Source organism: Mercurialis annua, linkage group LG3 (genome assembly GCF_937616625.2).
Source record: "Mercurialis annua linkage group LG3, ddMerAnnu1.2, whole genome shotgun sequence".
Lineage (NCBI taxonomy): Eukaryota > Viridiplantae > Streptophyta > Magnoliopsida > Malpighiales > Euphorbiaceae > Mercurialis > Mercurialis annua.
In genome coordinates, this window is record NC_065572.1 from 61,585,245 (window position 1) to 61,606,663 (window position 21,419).

At 32.5% G+C, this 21,419-nt stretch overlaps 2 protein-coding genes across 2 annotated transcripts; one reads left to right on the forward strand and one right to left on the reverse strand.

The window, feature by feature from the left end:
* Positions 1-13,704: 13,704 nt before the first annotated feature.
* LOC126672802 (uncharacterized) lies at positions 13,705-14,533 on the forward strand. Its single transcript, XM_050366754.1, has 2 exons — positions 13,705-13,765; positions 13,953-14,533. The coding sequence occupies exons 1-2, from the start codon at positions 13,705-13,707 to the stop codon at positions 14,531-14,533; spliced, it is 642 nt and encodes a 213-aa protein (XP_050222711.1).
* Positions 14,534-15,112: 579 nt separating this feature from the next.
* Positions 15,113-15,966, reverse strand: LOC126671060 (E3 ubiquitin-protein ligase SINA-like 10). The gene is made up of 2 exons (XM_050364756.2): positions 15,880-15,966; positions 15,113-15,793 (listed from the first exon to the last, which is right to left on the reverse strand). The coding sequence occupies exons 1-2, from the start codon at positions 15,964-15,966 to the stop codon at positions 15,113-15,115; spliced, it is 768 nt and encodes a 255-aa protein (XP_050220713.1).
* Between the last annotated feature and the right edge of the window lie 5,453 nt (positions 15,967-21,419).

Genomic DNA, 21,419 nt, shown 5'->3' on the forward strand with positions numbered 1-21,419 from the left:
TTTTATAATTTTTAATGTGAGTCAACTATGTCAAAATATTTAAATACAAAAAATCAATTAAGTTTTTAAATTTTATTTTTAACACAAATATAAATATAAATTATACTTTTATAAGTAACAATGGCTTAATAAATTCAATCTAATTTGTTTTACTTTTTTATATTAAAAATTTTCGTAGCATTTTCAATTTTCTCACTTCATTTACTTTTCAAAACTAAAATAAAATAAAAAAAATTAATTAAAGTCGTTAAGTCGTTAAATTTTATGATATTATAATTTTTATTTATATATATTAACAAGATAAATATAAGGATTACATTAAACTTTAAATTTTTAAAATTAATCCTTTAAATTTATTTATTAATAATAAAAATGAAGAAAATGATCTAAACATTAACAAAAATACCGTTTGATTTTCAAATAAGAATGGTGAACATATAAATTATGACATATATAAATGATTTGAGAGTAATTTACTCTAAAATGTATGTACTTATCTAAAAAATAGAACTACATTTTTTGAATTAAATTTGTTTATTTCTGCTTAAACTATAATAATTCCATGTGATACCAAATAGATAAGTGAAAGCTAAAAAGTAGAGGCATAAATGGTCACACCAACCTAAAATATAGATTGTCCTAACTTTCTTTCTTTCACAAAATGGCAAGACCCAACTTTAGGCTAACTTATTTATTAATTAAGATTAGGAAAGACTGATTAAGAGTTAATTGCAATTAACAATCAAATTGACATAATATTTGTCATCTGAAAACGACCCTCAGCTTGATAACACAAAGATTCTACTTCTAGATACTAATATGCTCTAACCTTTTTCTCTCACTGCTTATCAACAAAAGGTTAACCAAATAATCTGAGATTAGCAAGTTAATGATGACACGTGGCGGCATTAGAATTTTTCTAAGTATAAATTGCTTCTATTTTAGTTGAAATTAATGTTCAAATCACTTGGTGATGCCGGAAACAGAATCAACTGTGAGGTTAATGGCATTTTATGCTTGTCATTTAGCTTGTCCTATACAAATGCTTAAATTTAGAATAAAATCAAACTAAACTAACAAAATTGAACCAAACCAATGAATTTAATTTGATTTAGTTAGGTATTATAAAAATCACGATTTACTTTTGAAATTGCAAACATAAAAAAATGTTAAATCACTTGAAATTTTGATTTCAAAACAAACCGAAAATTCAATTTGCTTATATCAAACCGAACTAAAATTTTTCATTTCATAAAAATTGAACTAAATCGAAAAATTTAAACAATTAAATTTCTTAAACAAAAATGAACTGGTCGGATAGTCTAATTTGATAGGTTTTTAGTTCGATTATTTTTGCTTGGTTTACATCAGAGCGTAACTAAATTTTTATATGTCTAAAATAGAGCCGAACAAAAAATTAATTTTTAAAATAAAAATGAATCAAACCAAACTAATTCATTTTCAAAATTGAACCGAATTAACATTTTTATTTTTTTCTATACCAAACCGAATATAAATTTTAAAAATTAATTATTTTTTCAAATCAAGCCGAACCAGTTGGTTTGATTTTTTTTAGTTTGGTTTACACTACACCTTAGCTAATTTTTTATATCCAAAATTGAAACAAATCAATAGTATTATATTTTATAATATCTAACCAAATCAAACCAAAAACAACCATGTTTTTAAAACCGAATAGAACATAAATTTCAAAGAAGTATTTTTTAAACCAAACCAAATTGATTGGTTTGGTTGGTTTTTTTGGTTTGTTTGTTTCTGTTCGGTTTATATTAGAACTCAACTAATTTTTGTGTCAAAAATTGAAGCGAAAAGGAAAATTTACCGTCAAAATTTATTTTTTATTACAGTTTTTAATACCTTTTTAAAAAAAATATTTAGACTACAATTCAAACTTGAAGAGCATATTTAATTTTCACACTCTAGTTTGAGAATATGGCTATAAATAAAATTAAAAAAAATGAGATAAAATTGATGATTTTAAAAGTTTAGAATATAAAAAACAATGTTAAAAGATAGAATTTTAATAGTTAAGCTTTAGTGCAAACAAAATCAACTAGTTAAATTTGGTTTAATTTAAAAATAGAAAAACTAATTTCTTGAATTTCATTTTTAATTTTATTTAAAAGTAAAATTATTCATTTAGTTGGGTTCAATTTGATTTGTACGGATCCCACTTTAATACTTTTTTCTGCCGGATTGGACTTGAAATTGGAATGATTGTGAAAGACGTGGCTACTGTTTGGCTTTGTCCTATTGCTAAATTACTTGTGAATTAAATTTGTTAAATTTGTTAAAATTGGTGTTAAGATGAATTTTATATTTCTGTTCTTTTTTTATTTGTTGTTTAGCACCTTGAACAATCATAGATTCACCACATATACCTCGGGATCAATTACGATGAAGTAAAAATGAGATATCAAGAGTTAAACCAATCTCTAATATTTCATTTCTCTGTAAAGAAACTCTACCAAAACTTAATTTTCATTGTTTGGAGGAGTGACTTTCAGCATTTCAGCCTAAAAGTCACCTCTTATCTCTCTGTATAGTCTTATAAGTTTTACTAATTTTTTAACGATAACATTGCTTCGCACTCAAAAAATATCTGTTTTAGTATGTTTTTAAAAATAATTTTGTTGTTCGTATATGTAGATTTTTAGTTCGATCAGAACATTTTAGCAATGTTTTGGACTCACATATTGAAGATTCTTTGTGAATTAAGGTTTTTAAGATTTAATTGAAGTCGCTTTATGTTAAAGTATAAGGATCAGATTGTAATATTAGCAAAAGAGAAATGACTCTTCTGTTAATTAAATAAAAAGCAGTTAGTTGTTAGTTGGATTAGTCAGTTAGGTAGCTAAAGTAAGTTAGATTAAACAGCTGTCAATATAGCCGTTATATGTAAATCAGCTTATATAAGCTATGTACTGAATTCATTAATAATTAATGAAAACATTATTCTTCTTCAATCTACTTTCTAATATGGTATCAGAGCATCTACTCTGAAATTGAAATTCAATCATTCAATCAAGTTCATCTGAAAATTAAAGCTTATTGTTCGTCTTTTTCTTCAATTGATTACTGTTAAGTTTCTTTTTCAATTCAATCATCTAATCTTTCATCTGTTATCTTCTTGATCTTTAAAAACAAAGTACACAATCAATTTCTTGATTAATCGATCATATATTCAATTCCTGAAATCTTTATAACCCTAATTTTTCAATTCTCAGTTTTTCTTTGAAATCTTGTTCAATTCTTGATAATGTCAGTTCCAAATTTAGGTTCTGAGAATCCTGCTAGTCCGTTTTACTTACATCCAAATGAGAATCCTTCTTTGATTCTTGTTTCTCCTTCACTCAATGGACAAAATTACCATTCCTGGTCTCGTACCATGAGAATGTCATTACTTTCAAAGAACAAACTAAAGTTTGTTGATGGCAGTATACCTGTACCATCCAGAGAAGATCAAATTTATCCAGTATGGGAGCGTTGCAACACAATGGTACTCTCTTGGCTTTTACATTCTTTATCTTCGTCTATTGCTCAAAGCATTCTTTGGATTGATAATGCAGTTGATGTGTGGAAAGATTTGTCTGATAGATTTTCACAAGGAGATGCTTTGAGAATTTCAGATTTACAGGAAGAGATTTATGCTTTTAAACAGAATAATTTGTCTGTTACAGATTATTTTACACAGTTAAAAAAATTACGGGATGAGTACTTAAACTTGAGAGCTGTGCCTATTTGTTCATGTGTTCCTCAATGTCATTGTGAGGCTTTAAAGAAAGTTAAAGATTTCCAAGAAGGGGACTATGTTATTAGGTTTCTAAAAGGATTAAATGAAGGTTATGCTGTTACTAGGTCACAGATTTTGATGATAGATCCTTTACCAAAGATCAATAAAGCTTTTTCTTTAGCTTTGCAACATGAGAGACAAATAGGTTTATCAGCTGCTGTTACACAAACTATAGAACCTTCTGTTTTTGCAGCACAATCTAATAATGGTTTTCAAAGGAATTATAACAATTCATATAGACCACCTAGACCTCAGTCAGCAATAGGAAATTTTTCTGGAAATGGTTTTCGTCCACAGGGGGGACAAAAGAGATTTTATACTGCACCAAACAATGGGAAGCCAATGTGCAGTTTCTGTGGTGTGTCTGGACATTCAGTGGATATATGTTTCAAAAAACATGGTTATCCACCTGGTTTTAAGCCAAGATATAGACCTCAGTCTTATGTAAATCAAGTGGGAGAGGTAGTAATAGATGATGAACAAGGTTGTTCTTACATTCAAGATCAGGGTACATTTTATAATCAGGAAACAAGTTACAATCAGAATCAGGCTTACATGGTTAATGAACCAATGGTTGAACAAAAGGGTGATACTAATAATCAGAATCAGCATGCTAGTGTTCCTGTATCTTCAATAACTCAAGAGCAGTATACTCAGCTTATGGCTTTAATTCAGAACAATAATTCTGCTTCTTCTCCAAGAGCTAATAATGTTTCAACTAATTTTGTTGCTGAATCAGCAGATACAGGTACACATTTATTAACTACTTCTTATTTTAAAAGTTTTGTGGGTTGTTCATATGTTAAAAAACATGTTAATGCTACCTGGATTATAGATTCAGGTGCAACAGACCATATAGCATGTTCATTAGATGCATTCACATCTTATAAAACTGTCTCTGGAATCTTTGTAACTTTGCCAAATTGTTCAAAAATTTCTGTCACACATATAGGGATAGTTAAGTTTAGTAATGATTTAATATTGCATAATGTTTTGTTTGTTCCTGATTTCTCTTTTAACCTTATTTCTACAACCAAGTTGACTAGTGAATATGATTATTGTTTAATTCTTCACAAGAAACTTTGTATAATACAGGATGTTATCAGATGGAAGATGATTGGATTAGCTAAGCAAGTTCAGGGGCTTTATCATCTTGATAAATCTCAGTTTCATGATTCTGTTTCTATTTGTCCTTCAGTGAATTCTTGTTTGAAAAATTCTGTTGATGTACATTCTTTATGGCATTATAGATTAGGTCATTTAGCACATTCCAGATTGCAATCTTTACAAACTCTTGATTCATCTATTCAAGTTCCTATTGATATACATTGTAAAGTTTGTCACTTAGCTAAACAAAAGAAATTACCTTTTTCATTAAGCAAAAGCAATGTTGATAATTGTTTTGATATTTTGCATATTGACATATGGGGGCCAGCTAGGACTCAATCTTTTTATGGTCATAAGTATTTTTTATCAATTGTTGATGATAAAAGTAGATTCACTTGGTTATTTCTTTTAAAATCAAAATCTGATGCAAGAATGATTATACAGAATTTTTATAGTTTTGTGGAAACACAGTTTGATAAAAAGATCAAATGTTTTAGGTCTGATAATGGTTTAGAATTTCATATGCCTGTTTTTTATAGTTCAAAAGGGATTGTTCATCAGACTACATGTGTATATACACCTGAACAAAACTCTATTGTAGAGAGAAAGCATCAGCATATACTTAATGTGGCAAGGGCTTTAAAATTCCAGTCCTCTGTTCCTATTTGTTTTTGGTCTGATTGTGTGATGCATGCTGTTTATCTAATAAATCAAATCCCTTCACCTGTTATTGACAACAAAACACCATATGAGATCTTATATAATAAAGCACCTGTATTTGATAATTTAAAAGTTTTTGGATGTTTAGCATATGCTTCCACATTACCTGTTAATAGACACAAATTTACACCTAGAGCTACACAGTGTGTGTTTTTAGGTTATCCTTCTAATACTAAAGGATTCAGATTGTATGATATTAAAGATAAACAAGTTTTTATATCTAGGAATGTGAGGTTTTATGAGCATATGTTTCCTTATGAAGATTTAAAAATAATTCAAGACTCTCCAGTTCAAATTGTCTTGCCTAATGTTACTGATCATTTTAAAGATGATTTACTAGATTCAAGAAATTCAGATAATATTGAAAATTTATATGACAATGTTGTTAATCCAGTTGATCCTGTTATTGAAATTTCTGATGTTAATACTGATACTCCTGTTTCTGTTGATGTTATTAGAAATATTAGTACTGAATTGCCAGTTAGAAGGTCATCTAGGACTAGTGTTAAACCTTTGTTTTTAAAAGATTATGTCTGTAAGTTACCTAAAACTAACATAGTCACAGGTCCTAGGATTAGAACATCTCCACATACTATAGCAAAAGTCTTTTCTTATGAGCATCTTAGTGATAGTCATAAGACATTTGCAGTCCAGTTAGAATCTAGTAAAGAACCAAAGACATATAATGAAGCAATTCAGTCAGATTGTTGGAAGGAAGCAATGCAGAAAGAATTGGATGCATTGCAGCTTAATAGTACTTGGTTTTTAACTCAGTTACCTCTAGGAAAAGTACCAATAGGATGCAAATGGGTGTTTAAAACTAAGTATAAAAGTGATGGAACTATTGAAAGACATAAGGCTAGGTTAGTAGCTAAAGGATATACACAGCAGAATGGGATAGATTACTTAGAGACTTTTTCTCCTGTAGCTAAAATGTCTACTATTCGTGTATTATTAACTATAGCAGCTTCAAAGGATTGGTTTATACAGCAGCTGGACATCAACAATGCTTTTTTGCATGGAGAATTGCATGAAGAGGTGTACATGCAAGTTCCACCTGGGTTGTCTTGTCCACCAAATACAGTCTGCAAGCTTACAAAGTCATTATATGGACTAAAGCAAGCAAGCAGACAGTGGAATGTTAAGCTTACCAATGCTTTAATTTCACAAGGATATACTCAAGCTACATCAGATTTTTCTTTATTTACAAGAAGACAGAATGACTCATTCACAGCTTTGTTAGTTTATGTGGATGATGTCATTCTTGCTGGAAATGACATCAATCAGATTAACAGTGTCAAAAATTATCTTGATCAAGAGTTCAAGATTAAAGATTTGGGAAACTTAAAGTTTTTTCTAGGACTGGAAGTTTCAAGATCCAAGCAGGGAATTAATTTGTGTCAAAGGAAGTACACAATGGATCTTTTGACAGAGACTGGTTTTCTTGGGTCAAAGCCAACTTCAACACCAATGGTTTCAGATACTAAATTAACAAAGGATGATAGTCCACCTCATGAAGATATTACAGCATATAGAAGGTTAGTAGGAAAGCTAATCTATTTATGTAGTACAAGGCCTGATATTGCTTTTGTGGTACAGCAATTATCTCAATATCTAGATGCTCCAACTAAAAATCATTATGCAGCAATATCTAAAGTCTTAAGATATTTAAAGAAGTCACCAGGTCAGGGTCTTCTTTTTCCAGCATCTAACAATCTCAGAATAAAGGCTTTTTCTGATTCAGACTGGGGTTCATGTCCTGATACAAGAAGGTCAGTTACAGGTTTCTGTGTTTTCCTTGGTGATGCATTAGTTTCATGGAAAACTAAAAAGCAGGCAACAGTTTCTAAATCTAGTTCAGAAGCTGAGTATAGGGCTCTAGCTAACACAACTTGTGAAATCCAGTGGTTGAGCTATCTTCTGAAAGATTTAGGCATTGAACAAAACACTCCTGCAATGGTTTACTGTGATAATCAAGCAGCTTGTTACTTAACACACAATCCTGTTTTTCATGAAAGGACAAAGCACATAGATATTGATTGTCATATTGTGAGACAACAGATACAAGCAGGTTTGATTCATCTGCTACCTATTGCATCAGCTCAGCAATTGGCAGATTTCTTCACCAAGCCATTGCCTTCTTCTGCTTTCATTTCTTTTATCAGCAAGCTGGGTCTACACAATGTATACACTCCAGCTTGAGGGGGGATGTTAAAGTATAAGGATCAGATTGTAATATTAGCAAAAGAGAAATGACTCTTCTGTTAATTAAATAAAAAGCAGTTAGTTGTTAGTTGGATTAGTCAGTTAGGTAGCTAAAGTAAGTTAGATTAAACAGCTGTCAATATAGCTGTTATATGTAAATCAGCTTATATAAGCTATGTACTGAATTCATTAATAATTAATGAAAACATTATTCTTCTTCAATCTACTTTCTAATAGTTTATAAATGGAACATTCTAAAAAGATAAAAATCTTAAAGTTGTAAATAGTGTACCAAAAATCTATAAAATAAAAATTTATCAGTTGATTTCTCTCCATTAAAATTTCATTTTTGGATTTAGTATATTGTTTCATTTTTTTTCAAATAGATCAAGTGTTAGGTTTATTGAATTTTTATGTTTTTTTTTGTTTCGGTGTATTTTGATTTTTCTTTAATATAAATTATATTCTGGTAAGAAAAGGAGAGTAAAACTACTGTGAATTAAAAAAACAAATCAAATGCAACGAAATAAGTTCTAGTTAGTAATAAAAAAATTGGACTTTTAACTTATATTTGGATTAATTAATTGAAGCTAATATAACCAGGGGTGGAACTAGGGAGGGTCGAAGAGGATCGGCCGACCCTCCTCGCCGGAAAAAAAATTAAAAAAAAAAAGATTTTTGAGAAATTTTTCTCATAGGGACGATTATAACCGCCCCTACATGTTGTAGGGGCGATTCTCCCTTGTAGGGGCGGCTAAAACCGCCCCTAGAACTAAAAAATAACATATTTGCATGTATCTACCGTCGCCACTGAATATAACAACTATCATATTCACATGAAAATTTTGTAAATCAGATAATAATTAATCTTTATTATTTGACAATATAAATTATGGATTCTATCATGTTAAAATTGAAGGTGGACATACACTCAAAGCCATTAACTAATATCAGCATATTTAATGGCCTGATTTTTCTCTTTGACAGTATAGATAAATATACGATTGCGACTTTGAGAAAATATTTATGGATCATAATATGAACACAGGATAAAAAATTAAAATCAAATCGGAATTTGATTGGAGTCGAAATCAAACGTAGGTGCATCAGCACATTTTACAGGTAACAGCTTAATTTTTACAAATTTGATAAATATTATATAAATTATATTATATAAATAGTTGATGTTACTGAAGAAATAATGACAAAGTTTGAATCAAAGGCATGTTGGAATTATAGTAGCATGCAAATCTATATAAATGTTATCAAAATTGAAAATAGTCATTTTAATTCAAAGCCTGCATGCTTGCTTGTAGGTTAGTGCACTAAACATAATAGTAAAATTCAAGATTTTGATTGTGTAGTTCCTTTCAAACAGTTGGACAATATCTTTTTACACATAATTTTTTCAGATAGAACAGTTCAATGTGTTTGGCTACTGTCTAGGGAAACATAATCTGGCATTAGGACATTTAAATTTTAAAGCCTTCAATAATGCAATTCTTCAAAAAAATACATTTTTTTTGTATTTATTGTGAAGGTAAACTAATAAAGAGATATGGATGGAATTTTTGAAGATTTAATAGAAATGGGCGTATCGTATGAGAAGAATTAAGAAAACATGAATGCAATATTTGCAAATCATTTTGGAAAGGATACTTATAGATTTAAGAATGTGAAGCCAAAAACCTTTCATACTATCAAGATAAGATTTGAGAGTATCCAGGAGGCGGACACCAAAACAAAAATACATCTTAATACCATATCATATTTTAAAAACCAAACAGGTAGCGTATCCAGGAGGCAGACACCAAAATAAAAATACATCTTAATACCATATCATATTTTAAAAACCAAACAGGTAGCCAAACCGGTAAGGCCTCTAGTCGGTTCAACTATCAATTCACCCTATTGAGTAATTTAAATCTAAAAAATAAATTTTAGACATGAATTAGAGATCTAACGATTCAATCGGCAATTCAGTTCGGATAAGTCAGTTCAACTCGATTCAATCCGGTTCAACTGAATTTGTGATTTTTAAAGTAAGTCAGATGGAACAATCAGATATTTTTTATATGTATGATATATGTAAATTCTACTCAACTGAAATTATTATTGTAAGGAAAGTTTCAATTATCTAATACTTTTTACTTCCAAACTAATAGATATTTTAATAAATATAAATATTTATTGAAAAATTAATTCATTTATATAAAATAAGTTAATCATTATTTGTTATTTTTGTATCTCTCTTTTTATTTTTAATGTATTTTACTATAATAGTTAAAGGTATGACAATTAATCATTTTAATGATAAATATAAAATGTATGGTTTAAGATAAAAATGACAAAACCAAATTAACAACTTATTTTGATTAATTTCGACCCTCTCTCTCACTTTTCCTCTCTAAAAAAACCTCTAACCGCCAATAGTTTTTTTTTCTCCAATCGTTAGCGGCATTCATCTTTTTTTTTTCTATTTTGCTTTATTTTTATAGAATTTAATAAATATCCAATTTCTTTTTATTTTTATTCTTGATGGGTTAATATTTATCGTCGAAAACCAAGTCGAAGATAAACCGATGACCTTTCAATAATGAAGATGGAACCGTTATGTGCTATATATACTAGTTTTTTAGTTGTTAATTTTTATTGTTTTTTGTCATTTCTATGTGAAAGGTTTGTTGTACTTTGTTTATAAAAGATTTGTTGTCCTTTTTTGTGAAAGGTTCGTTATCCCTTTTTTAAAAGGTTAGGGTGGTGGTGATCGGAGGTTCTGGCTGTAGTTTCAGTTAGCGGATTGAAAGAAGTTTGGTTGAGAATTGTGTTTAATTGATGAAACAATTAGTAATTTAGGTTTTGTTTTTATAATCAGATCTGTGAATCAGATAAGTCATGTTAGTGTATTAGTCTGTTTCATGTCAGGTTATCTGATTTACTTTTCGAATTTTTTAAATTTTTTACAAATATAACTGTTTCGGATTCTATTTAATGAAATTTGACGTATTGAAAAACAGATAAAAAAAATGATGTTTATGGAGTAATTTAGAAACGAGCGAGTATCTAAACATATACTCCCTCCGTTCATTTTTAGTTGTCGCTTTAGGCAAATATTTTTGTCCATCAATATTTATCACTTTATGATTTCTATGTGATTTTTACAACAGTATTCCAAATTTGACCTTCTTATTAATTCACTTCATTAAATGATAGTTCAATTTTCAAAGTTAAATCATGTAATAGTAAGTTATAACTCTATTTTCAAAACTAAATTTTTCAATAATAGAGTTTATAAATAGGGTTATATTAGTCTTTATGCTTATAATTTAAGACAAAAGAAGCACTTTCTTTATCTTAGCAAGGCCTAATCACTTAAAAAACCCTCACCTTTAAACTTTTTTTCAATTCCACCCCGACGTTGAAAAGTTGACAATTTTACCCACTTTTGAATTTTCCGTTTTCAATTGTACCCCAATTTTTATATTTTTGTTAATTTTTTTAATTTAAACGATGAAATCATTCAATTAACTCAGTTTAAAGATGAAATTAAATTTTTTTCTATTCAAAAAAGTACAAATAAATTCTTTATTTTTAAAAACTAACTAAAAAGTATAATCAAATTAACACTAATTTAAATTCTTAATTAATTTAACTAAATTTAACTAAATTTTAAAAATATATAATTAATATATGCTAGACATGGAAAATGTTTTTAAATTTTTTCCAAATGAAAAAGATGTTAATTTAATATTTCAGGGTACAATTGAAACATAAAAATGCAAAATAGGATAAAATTGATAAATTTTTAACGTCAGGGTAGGATTGAAAAGGGGTTAAAAGGTTAGGGTTTTTTTAAGGCATTAAGCCTTTTAGCAATATAGCATAAAACGACAACTAAAAATGGACGGATGGAGTATTAGGAGAAAAATAATACTACTACTAAAAGTTTAGAATATAGGGGGAAAATGGTTGGTCTAAATTAAATGGTAGTTGACAAGTGGTAAAGATAAGAGTATAATGTAAAAGGACAATTAAATTGAAGAAATAGGCACTTAATAGATGAAACGTGGCCAATTTGTCATTTTTATTCCTATTTTAGGGAGCCTTGACAGCTTGTAACATGGCTCCTTTGTTCAACGGAACAACACCCTCCACGTGATTTTTTAAATGTCAATTTTTTATTTTTAAAATGAATTATTTATTAATTAGGAAGAGAAAAATAATTTAAATGGCCCAAGATAGTGAGAAAAGGCTGAATCCTAGTCATCTCCACCGTCTCTCCATCTTTATCTTTTTCCTTTCCGCTTTCTCTTTTAATATCCACAAAAGTTCATTTTACCCCCTCAATTTATCATAAAAAATCAATTAAAATTAAACTCATAGTTTTAAAAAAAACATATATTCTAAATTTGACATTTTAACTTGTTTTACCTATTAAATTTCAAATTGTTCAACAGAAAAATTAAGCCAATAACAGCTACCGAAGAATATGATAAATAGCTAATTCTTTTTTATTTTTTTGATGGATTAAAATTTATCACGAAACGTAATTCAATTATCAAAAAACGAAAAAATTGAAGATCTTTCATCAATAAAATGGATTCGTCTATAAGGTATATTAGTTTTATTTATTTTTTATTATTTGTCTTTTTTATAAATGTTTTACTTTGTCCTTTCCTTATGAAAGATTTGTTGTCCTTTCTCTATAAAAGGTTTGTTCTCTCTTTTTTAGAAGGAGTTATGATCAAGTGTTGATTGAATCGGATGTTGTGAGTTTGCGGATGATTGGAGAAGTTTTGAACGAAGAGTGATTGAATATTGCACTTAATTCGCGAAACAGTTAGTAATTTATTTTTACTTTCGTAAGTAAGATCTGCGAATCAGGCAGCATGTTGTCTGTTCCATGTCAGATCATCGGGTTTAGTTTTCAAATTATTCCGAATTTCTTACAAATATAACTGTTTCATATTCAATTAAATAAGATTCGATAAATTCAAAAAAGTTCAATAATTTTTGATATATTAAACTCTAGATTGTATAAAATGCTTCAATCATATTTAACTGTAAATTTAACCTTATTTGATCTTTTGTGCCAAATACAAAAACAGAATAGATTTTTTTTATACTTAAAAATTACTAGCTAAATGCTACTTTACACCTTATTTAATAAATTTTGCTTCATCCTAAATAAAAATTAAAAAATATATAATATATTTGTTTGTTTTATTCTTAGCATGGCAGTGAAAATAATTATACAATTTGTTTCAATATAACAGCTAATAATCACCCATGGCACCTCAACTTTGGGGGTACGGGCGCTAAACCCCCTGATGTTTAAAAACGGGCAGTAAACTCCCTGAACTTTGAGGCGGCGCTCACAAAACCCCTTAAGACCAAATATCGCCGTTTTTTTCGTTTTCTGTCGACGTGGCATCCAATTTCTCGTCCGGACACCAAATGGCGGCGCCTGTCCCCCCTGCATGCATGTCTGACACCTGCTGCTTGTGTAAGAATGCGTCAGTTGACTTTTTATTAAAAAAAAACAGATGAAAAGTAACCGCGGTAATTTATTTTTTTCTCTCTCCTACTTTTCCTTTTCCCCACTCGCTCCCCTCACTTCCGTTTCACTATTTTCGTTTCAAATATTTTCGCCACGCTTCGTCTTCTTCCCCCTCACTGCCGCTTTTTCGTTTCTTCGCTGACACTGACCTAGGGTTAGTTCCTTTCCCATTTTTCTCTCAATCTTTCTCATTTTTCTCGCATTCTTCCCCATTCTTCCTCCATTGTTCAACATTGTCTTTCATTTACCGAAGTGTTTTTAAATTTTTGTCTTGTCTGTCTCTGTTAATTTTCAGAAAATGGGATACAAAAAAACGACGAAATTGGGAAAAGAAGAAAGAGAAGGGAAGAAACGAAAAGGTATGATTTTTCTGGTCTCTGTTATTTTTTATTATTATTTTGAATTTTGGTGTTGATTTTTTATGGGATGTTGTTTTTTGCGGGTATTTTGTTTCTAGTTTGTCATTTGATGTTGTTTCAGTTTGGGTTTTACTTGTTCAGTAATTGAAAATTGTTTGTTTGTTTTTAAATTTGTTGGTTTGCGCAGCTACTAGTGAAGAACGTTTTTTTGAGGTCTTTGAAATTATTCTTAACTACAATGGAGACTTTGAATGGTTTGGTTATTTTAATGAGGATGTGGCTGTCAGAAAATTTCATATTGAGGATATAGGATTAAATAGTCTAGATAAGTGGTTACTTGAATTGAAGGTTCAGGGATTGTTAATGTATTATTGGAGGCGGGCTGGAATGTATACTGCAGAATTAATTCCTATGGAAAACGATGACCATGTCATGGACATGGCACTGGCTGGGGCACAAGATGGTAGTGTTGATGTGTATGTTAGGAAGTTAAGCTGTGATGACGTGTGCAACATAAGGCCTGTATTTGGACAAACATTATTTGAGTTGAAAGAACTTGAAGATGGGGATGATGCATTGGAGCTGCAGGCTGTTGCTGAGGCTGAACCAGTGCAGGTGCTGCAGATTGAAGGTCCCGGTGAACCAGTGGAGGTGCTGCAGATTGAAAGTCCTGGTGAACCAGTGGAGGTGCTGCAAAGTGAAGTTGTTGATGAACCTGAAGTTGTTGATGAACCCCTGGAGAAGCAGCAGTCTGGTGGTTCAGACTGAAGATTGACACACTTGAGTTACCTTTTTTGTGCAAAGTTATGCATCAACAGTTGTAACCTTTTAGGTTAATATTTATTTTGCAATTAATATTAATACTGAGAATTTATATTTTTGCGCTAGTTGATTAAATGTTGGAGAAGTATTGTTTGTTTGCTTATGATATTCCCGTTTATTATTGTGAATTGGTCGTTATTGAAACGTTATTTGTGTTTGTACGTGTTGGTTGGTTTGGTTTTTAGGAAGCTAAACTTAACGATCATACGTGGACCCTGAACTTTAGGACCGTTGTTCAGTTGTGGACCTTAAACTTTATTTACTTGTTCAACCAAGGACCCTGATCTTGTATTATGTAATCAAGTAAAGACCCTTAAAATAATATGTTAAGAAACATACAATAATTAGTATATTACGTCTATTTTAAAACACATACTGATCAAAAGTCTTACATATTAAACAAACAGAAAAGGTTACTACAAAAAAACTAACTTATATATTCTCAGTTTTCTAAACAAAGTTACGACACAAAAACTTAATACATCATCAAGATCTAGAATTTGACTTCGGGCAGCATCCTTGTCATTATATGTCATCCTCCGAACCAAGCTCCCATGATCGACATACACAAAGCTCCATCTTTACCAACCCGTCAGGAAAAAAATCACGATCACTGCTATCAATAAGTAACCCTGTCAACGAACGGTAGTAACTGTTGGTGTCTTGAAAATTCTTCGTAGAAGAATGAAACCTGTCAACGGAGGATTCAGTAAATTTTATTTCGATGTCATAAGGGCAGCGTCCGTTTGACATTGGTCCCAGACAAAACACAGTTATAATATTCCCATAAGAAGACGTTGTGTTGTTCAGAACAAACACAGTGTCTGATGTGTCCTCTTGGAGAAGTAAGCCCCTATCATCCAAGTTCAGAGAAACACCGAATCTACGTCCAAAATGAAATGGTATAAAAGAATCTGTATGCATCTCTTTGCAGTGACCATAAATCATTTTGGACGACCCTTTGACGGTGCAGTCTGGAACCGGGCATGAACACGCTACGAAGGAACAGTACTTCTCGTGTTTTGTCTTTGCGTCGTAACTGAAGCTTTCAGTGCATCCATAAATTTTGTTCTGGCAAAACACTGTAACAGCCTCCACGACCGCTTCCATCGCCCGATTTCTCATTGATCCTATGGGCAAAGTGCAAGAATGGCAATTTTTAACCTTCACAGAGCATGTGCTGCAAGTTGTGTGGCCATTCTCACACTGAAGAAAATAAACTGTTATATGATAAACAATAAACTAATCAAAAAATTCAAAAAATGAAAACATATAAATGAAATGTAAAAAACCTGAATAATTGGAGGAATTAACGGTTCGCAGCAGATGGGGCAATCCATAACTTCAAGATTAAATGAACGAACTATATTATCAGACATAGCTTTGTTTTTTTTAATATGAAGAATGATCTCTGTAAGAAGCAAGTCGGTTGTAATTAAGCATGATAACTTGTTTAAATAAGTTGGATACTTGTCTTTTCATATTCAACCTAACCATCGTGTTGTTTCCCAAGTCAGTGGATGTACTTAATGGGGGTAATCAAAGGGTATATACTTAATGACCAACGGATGGGTTTGTTGGTTTCGTAAACATAATTAATGATGAGACAAGTCAGTAGTTATAATTAATGATATCGGGCTGCATACTACACCAACATCCATAATATAATAATTACTGTAGTAAATTAATAATTACTGTACAAAATTTAAAATTACATAAAATTAATGATAAGACAAGTCAAGTTTTTTTCATTAATAATACGCAACATTACATTAAAGGAAACAACATTACATCTGTTAATATTTTAATCATTTTTTCTTCATGCAACGAAAGGCTACACTGCATCCTGCAACTGCACAAGCAGCACAAAAACCAAACTTCATGATCCTGGTTGACCTCTTCAAGTCTGCACACTTGACCTCCATGTCCTTGATCTGGCCCTTCAGTATGTCTATCTCCATAAAAAGTAGACCGCTTTCCTCAAACAAGAGAGCAAGGAACAAAACAAGCTTCTGCATTAAAGAAATTACCTTCTGTTTATTAGACATAAAAACTGTGCTGTTGCCCAAGTGCAGATCCGACTTCAGCAGCTCCATAAACCACGTCCAAGAATCTGTGTTCTCCACCTTCACCCACGCCATTGCAAGGGGGTACATGCAATCATTCGGGTAAATACCGGTTGCAGAAAGCAACTGACCCCCATACTTTCCCTTGAGCCAACAACCGTCAAGGCACACAATCTCCCTAAGGCCATTCCTGAAAGCCTGCTTCATCGCATCAAAACAGACATACATGCCTTGAAATTTCCCTCTCGGCTCTTTAAACTCGACAGTGCTGCCAGGATTTGTTCTAAGGACCTCCCTCCTGTAGTCATACATCTTCTCATACTGTCCATCTTCATCCCCCTCCAACTTATCCATTGCCTTCCTCTTAGCTCTTCTTACTTTCTGGATTGGGATGTTCTGTTTCAGCTCTCTTTGGATCTTGCCCTTAAACTGCTCAGGGGTATAGTCGGGATTGTTTCTGAACTCCTCCAAAAAACTATCTGCCAGATACGCACTTGTGACGTGGAAGTTGGTTGTCCTCTTAGGACAAGTGTGTTCCAAGAAAAAGGTCTTCACTTGGAATGTCTCGTCTTCCGGATTGGCCATATCTAGTTTTGAAGCGAAGACGAAAAAACCACAGTTGGCATAGCACTTGCACCTAACCCGCGTCTTCTCATTAGTGGGGAACCAAACTTGATACCTGTTGACTATTCCCCACTCCCTGCAGGCCTTCTTGAACTGGTGCCTATTATCAAACAACATTCCTTCGGTGAACGAGGGATTGACCCTCGCAGCCTGCTCATCGAACCTGTTAAACCGCGCACCAGTTTGACCATCAGAATCAGAGGCTGTGTTGTTGTCATCCGATGCAATATAGTCCGACTCAGCTTCATTCAAATCCGGATTTATGGTTCTTTCTACACCACCTGGCCCAAATTCTGGCTGTGAACTACCCCTTGGTCTGCCACCAGACCTCTGTGTTGATTGAACATCCTGTTCATCCCCATCTTGAACTGGAACTGATGACTCTCCGTGTAGTTGGCCTGTTGATCTCAGCTCTGTCAAGAGATCGTCGTCATCATCCCATATATCGTAGTCGGGGTCAACTATGTAATCATCAATATGCTCTTCATCCACAGGCCCCCCCTCCTCTTCCACATTCTGCTCTGCATCCCCATGCCCCCCCTCCTCTTCCATATTCTGCTCTGCATCCCCATGCCCCCCTCCTCTTCCACATTCTGCTCTGCATCCACATGCCCCCTTCCTCTTCCACATTCTGTTCTTCATTTACAACTCCCTCAGGAACATCCTTCTCTCTTTCACTGGGCATGTCGAATAGCACCCGAAGCTCAGCTGAAAGGCCATCTAACAATTCATCGAAGTTCCCCCATTTTTGCCATTGGTCCTCAACCTGACTTGGCCTCTCAGGTTCCCATTGCAGATCAGCAGCAGGGCCTCTCTGATTAGCTTCTTGATTGACCTCACCAAGGTCCCCTTCGTTCCACATCCCATCACTAGCAGCTAACACATCATAAAGCCCCTCACTAACCTCATCTATTCCCATCTGCCCATGCTCGTCGTCGTTTGGCCCCTCCATTTGGCCCTCACTCACCCCATCTTTCTGCCCCTCGTTCAGCTCCTCATTTAGCCCCTCATTTAGCCCCTCATTCATATTTTGATTTTCTCCCTCATTTAGCCCCTCGTTCAGCCCCTCATTTTGCACCTCCTCAAACCTCTCAGCTAGATTTTGGCCCTCACTAGGCCCCGCCCTCATCAGATCTTCCATAGTATTTTTCATCCACTGTCGAACCTCTGATTCACCAACGGCTGTGTACGGAGGGGGGGGGGGGTTCAGGTTCCCATTGGCCTTGAATCATTAGTGGTCCTTGACTTGCTGACCTTCTTCTCAACCATGGCCCCTGGCTCCCTTGCGTTTTCACCCCTGGCCCCTGACTTTGCACCATTCTGATGGCACCTGGCACCTTTTTTCTGAAGCCACGATCCCCATGCTTCTCCCAATTTTCCTGACTCAACACCAGGCCCAGACTAGGATAACTGAAACTGTCCTTCGGTTCTTCAATTTCCTCTAAGACAACTGCTGATGGAGGGGGAGGACTAGGACTTCTCTTAGGCTTTAATTTCCTAACATCCCCAACGGAGTACTCCCTAACGTACACCTCAACACTCCCCGCCTTTGACCCAGCCCTAGCCATTTTCATAAAATCATCCTCATGGCTAATTGGTTTTATCCCCACGTTATATTCTACGGCTGTCTCTTTCCAATGGTAGTCAACAAGCTTCTTGGGTAACAGTTTTGCCACCCATTTATCAAACTTACCCATTGTAATGACATCAAGGTTATATACCCTACTCTTCACTTCCCCGTTATGATATCCCCACTCCCCAAGTTCCCCACCAATGTGTAAGTTGATGGTAAAACAATTTAATTCTGCAGGGGAAACTGAAAAACAGAAATAAAAAAAAGCAACACCAAATTCAACCAACCAACCATCATTAAGTACACAAACAATAATACTTAATTGTCTAAAACAGCAGTTCCAACACATAAAGACATATTAAAAACTCAACTATCACAATCACCAAGCATAGCAAGCATATTCTATTATTCAAAAAGCATATACAGCCAAAAAAAATGGTCCCAAACCAATCAACCAATTTATCTCTAAAAAAAACAATTTGACATGTTTCTTAATTAAGTGGTCCTACAAATTTATCAACTTTTACAGTCATCAACCCCCGCCAATTTCTTAGCAAAAATGTCCTATAAAATAGACTACAAGCATACCTTCAACAACATCATCGCTGCTGGAACTATCCATCAAGCCATACCCAGCAGTTCCAGGAGGCCCTCTTCTGGAATCACTCTTTCCTTTTCGTTTTCGTCTACTGAATCCTTTTCTCTTCATTTTTTGCAGCCACACAAACTAAAAACCTGCCAACATGTTAGTGGAGTTAAAATTTCTAACCAACCCACAAAAAATCAAATAACGAGTAACTTTAAATTTCTAACCTTTAATCACTTTCTTAATCACTTTCTTGTTCTTTGTTGCAGAAGTAATGTTCTCTTTTAGTTAGGTTTTTCAGCGATTTTACTTATATTTTTTACACTTCGATAAATGAAAGACAATGTTGAACAGTGGAAGAAGAATGGGGAAGAATGCGAGGAAAATGAGAAAGATTGAACGAAAAATGGAAAAGGAGCAAACCCTAGGTCAGTGTCAGCGAAGAAACGAAAAAACGAGGGGAAGAAGACGAAGCGTGGCGAAAATATTTAAAACGAAAATAGTGAAACGGAAGTGAGGGGAGCGAGTGGGGAAAAGGAAAAGTAGGAGAGAGAAAAAAATAAATTACCGCGGTTACTTTTCATTTGTTTTTTTTTTTTATAAAAAGTCAACTGACGCATTCTTACACAAGCAGCAGGTGTCAGACATGCATGCAGGGGGGACAGGCGCCGCCATTTGGTGTCCGGACGAGAAATTGGATGCCACGTCGACAGAAAACGAAAAAAACGGCGATATTTGGTCTTAGGGGGTTTTGTGAGCGCCGCCTCAAAGTTCAGGGAGTTTACTGCCCGTTTTTAAACATCAGGGGGTTTAGCGCCCGTACACCCAAAGTTGAGGTGCCATGGGTGATTATTAGCCCAATATAACAGAAAGAAAGAAAATTTAACGTATAAGTATTCTAAATTTAGAAAATAAAACATTAAAATGAAAACATCTCGAAACTTCTAAATGATGCGGAAAAAAACACTTTATAATTAAACTAATCAAGTTCATTCAATTTTAAAGAAATAAAAATATTTGTTCCTGATTTGAATAAAATATAATACTAAGTTCATTCCCTAAAATTAGATAAAATTGAATTTGCATAAAAAATACAAATTATAACTTAAATTAATTATTTTTATTATTTTTTATACAGATAATTAATTTATATAGATATTTTCAATTTTACCAATTGTTATGTAATTTGACTGTTTGTTGGGATTAAAATTAGAAATTTAATTTATGTTTAGTTTTAAATTTTTATATTGAATAGAATAATTGTTAATAATGATTAAAATAATAAAATAATAAAATAAAATGGTTGAAATTAATAAAAAGTAATATTATACTTTCGAATTAACTAGTAAAACTAAAATAACAAATTTACCTATATTTTTAGACCTTCAAAATGGAAAGTTATCTATTTTTATTAAACTAGGATATATCATTTTATTTGTAAATTTACTCATTAGTTAATTTAATCAACAGAGTTAATTATTATAATTAAAATTTAATTTAATCCATTAATGTATTTATTCTACATAAAATTTTAAACTACAGAAATCAAATAAATTTTAAATAATAATTCATGGAAACACGTTTTATATCAACCATAATGATGGACCATTTTCTATGAGAGTTCGTCCAATGAAGCCTATTTCAGAATTCTCCCTTAAATAAATCGGCGACATATATCGACACGGTCGAACTCTAAAAAATTCGCCTGTCAAAAAATATACTCGTATAAACGTCGCCCAATCAAGATACTAGTATCCTCCTAGGAGTTGGCTAAAGCCCAAAAGCCGACCTCTAATGATACAATCATATTAAGACATTGAGTTCAAAATCAACTATAATACAATAATTAATGAGAGAATTTAGAAGATAAGATCTTCTAAATTTATTAAGAGATATTCTCCTAAACGAGAATAAAGACTAAAATAGAAAGACATTCCTATTAAAGATTCCTCCCTGAATAGAGGAAGAGATAAGATCGCGCTG

What these genes read in the sequence shown, in the direction of transcription:
- LOC126671060 (XM_050364756.2), bottom strand. Translation starts at nt 15,966, where the DNA reads ATGTCTGATAATATAGTTCGTTCATTTAATCTTGAAGTTATGGATTGC. An exon ending in TAATTCCTCCAATTATTCAG is followed by an intron (nt 15,794 to 15,879) that starts GTTTTTTACATT and finishes TATTTTCTTCAG; the next exon opens with TGTGAGAATGGCCACACAAC.
- LOC126672802 (XM_050366754.1), top strand. Translation starts at nt 13,705, where the DNA reads ATGGGATACAAAAAAACGACGAAATTGGGAAAAGAAGAAAGAGAAGGG. An exon ending in AGAAGGGAAGAAACGAAAAG is followed by an intron (nt 13,766 to 13,952) that starts GTATGATTTTTC and finishes TGGTTTGCGCAG; the next exon opens with CTACTAGTGAAGAACGTTTT.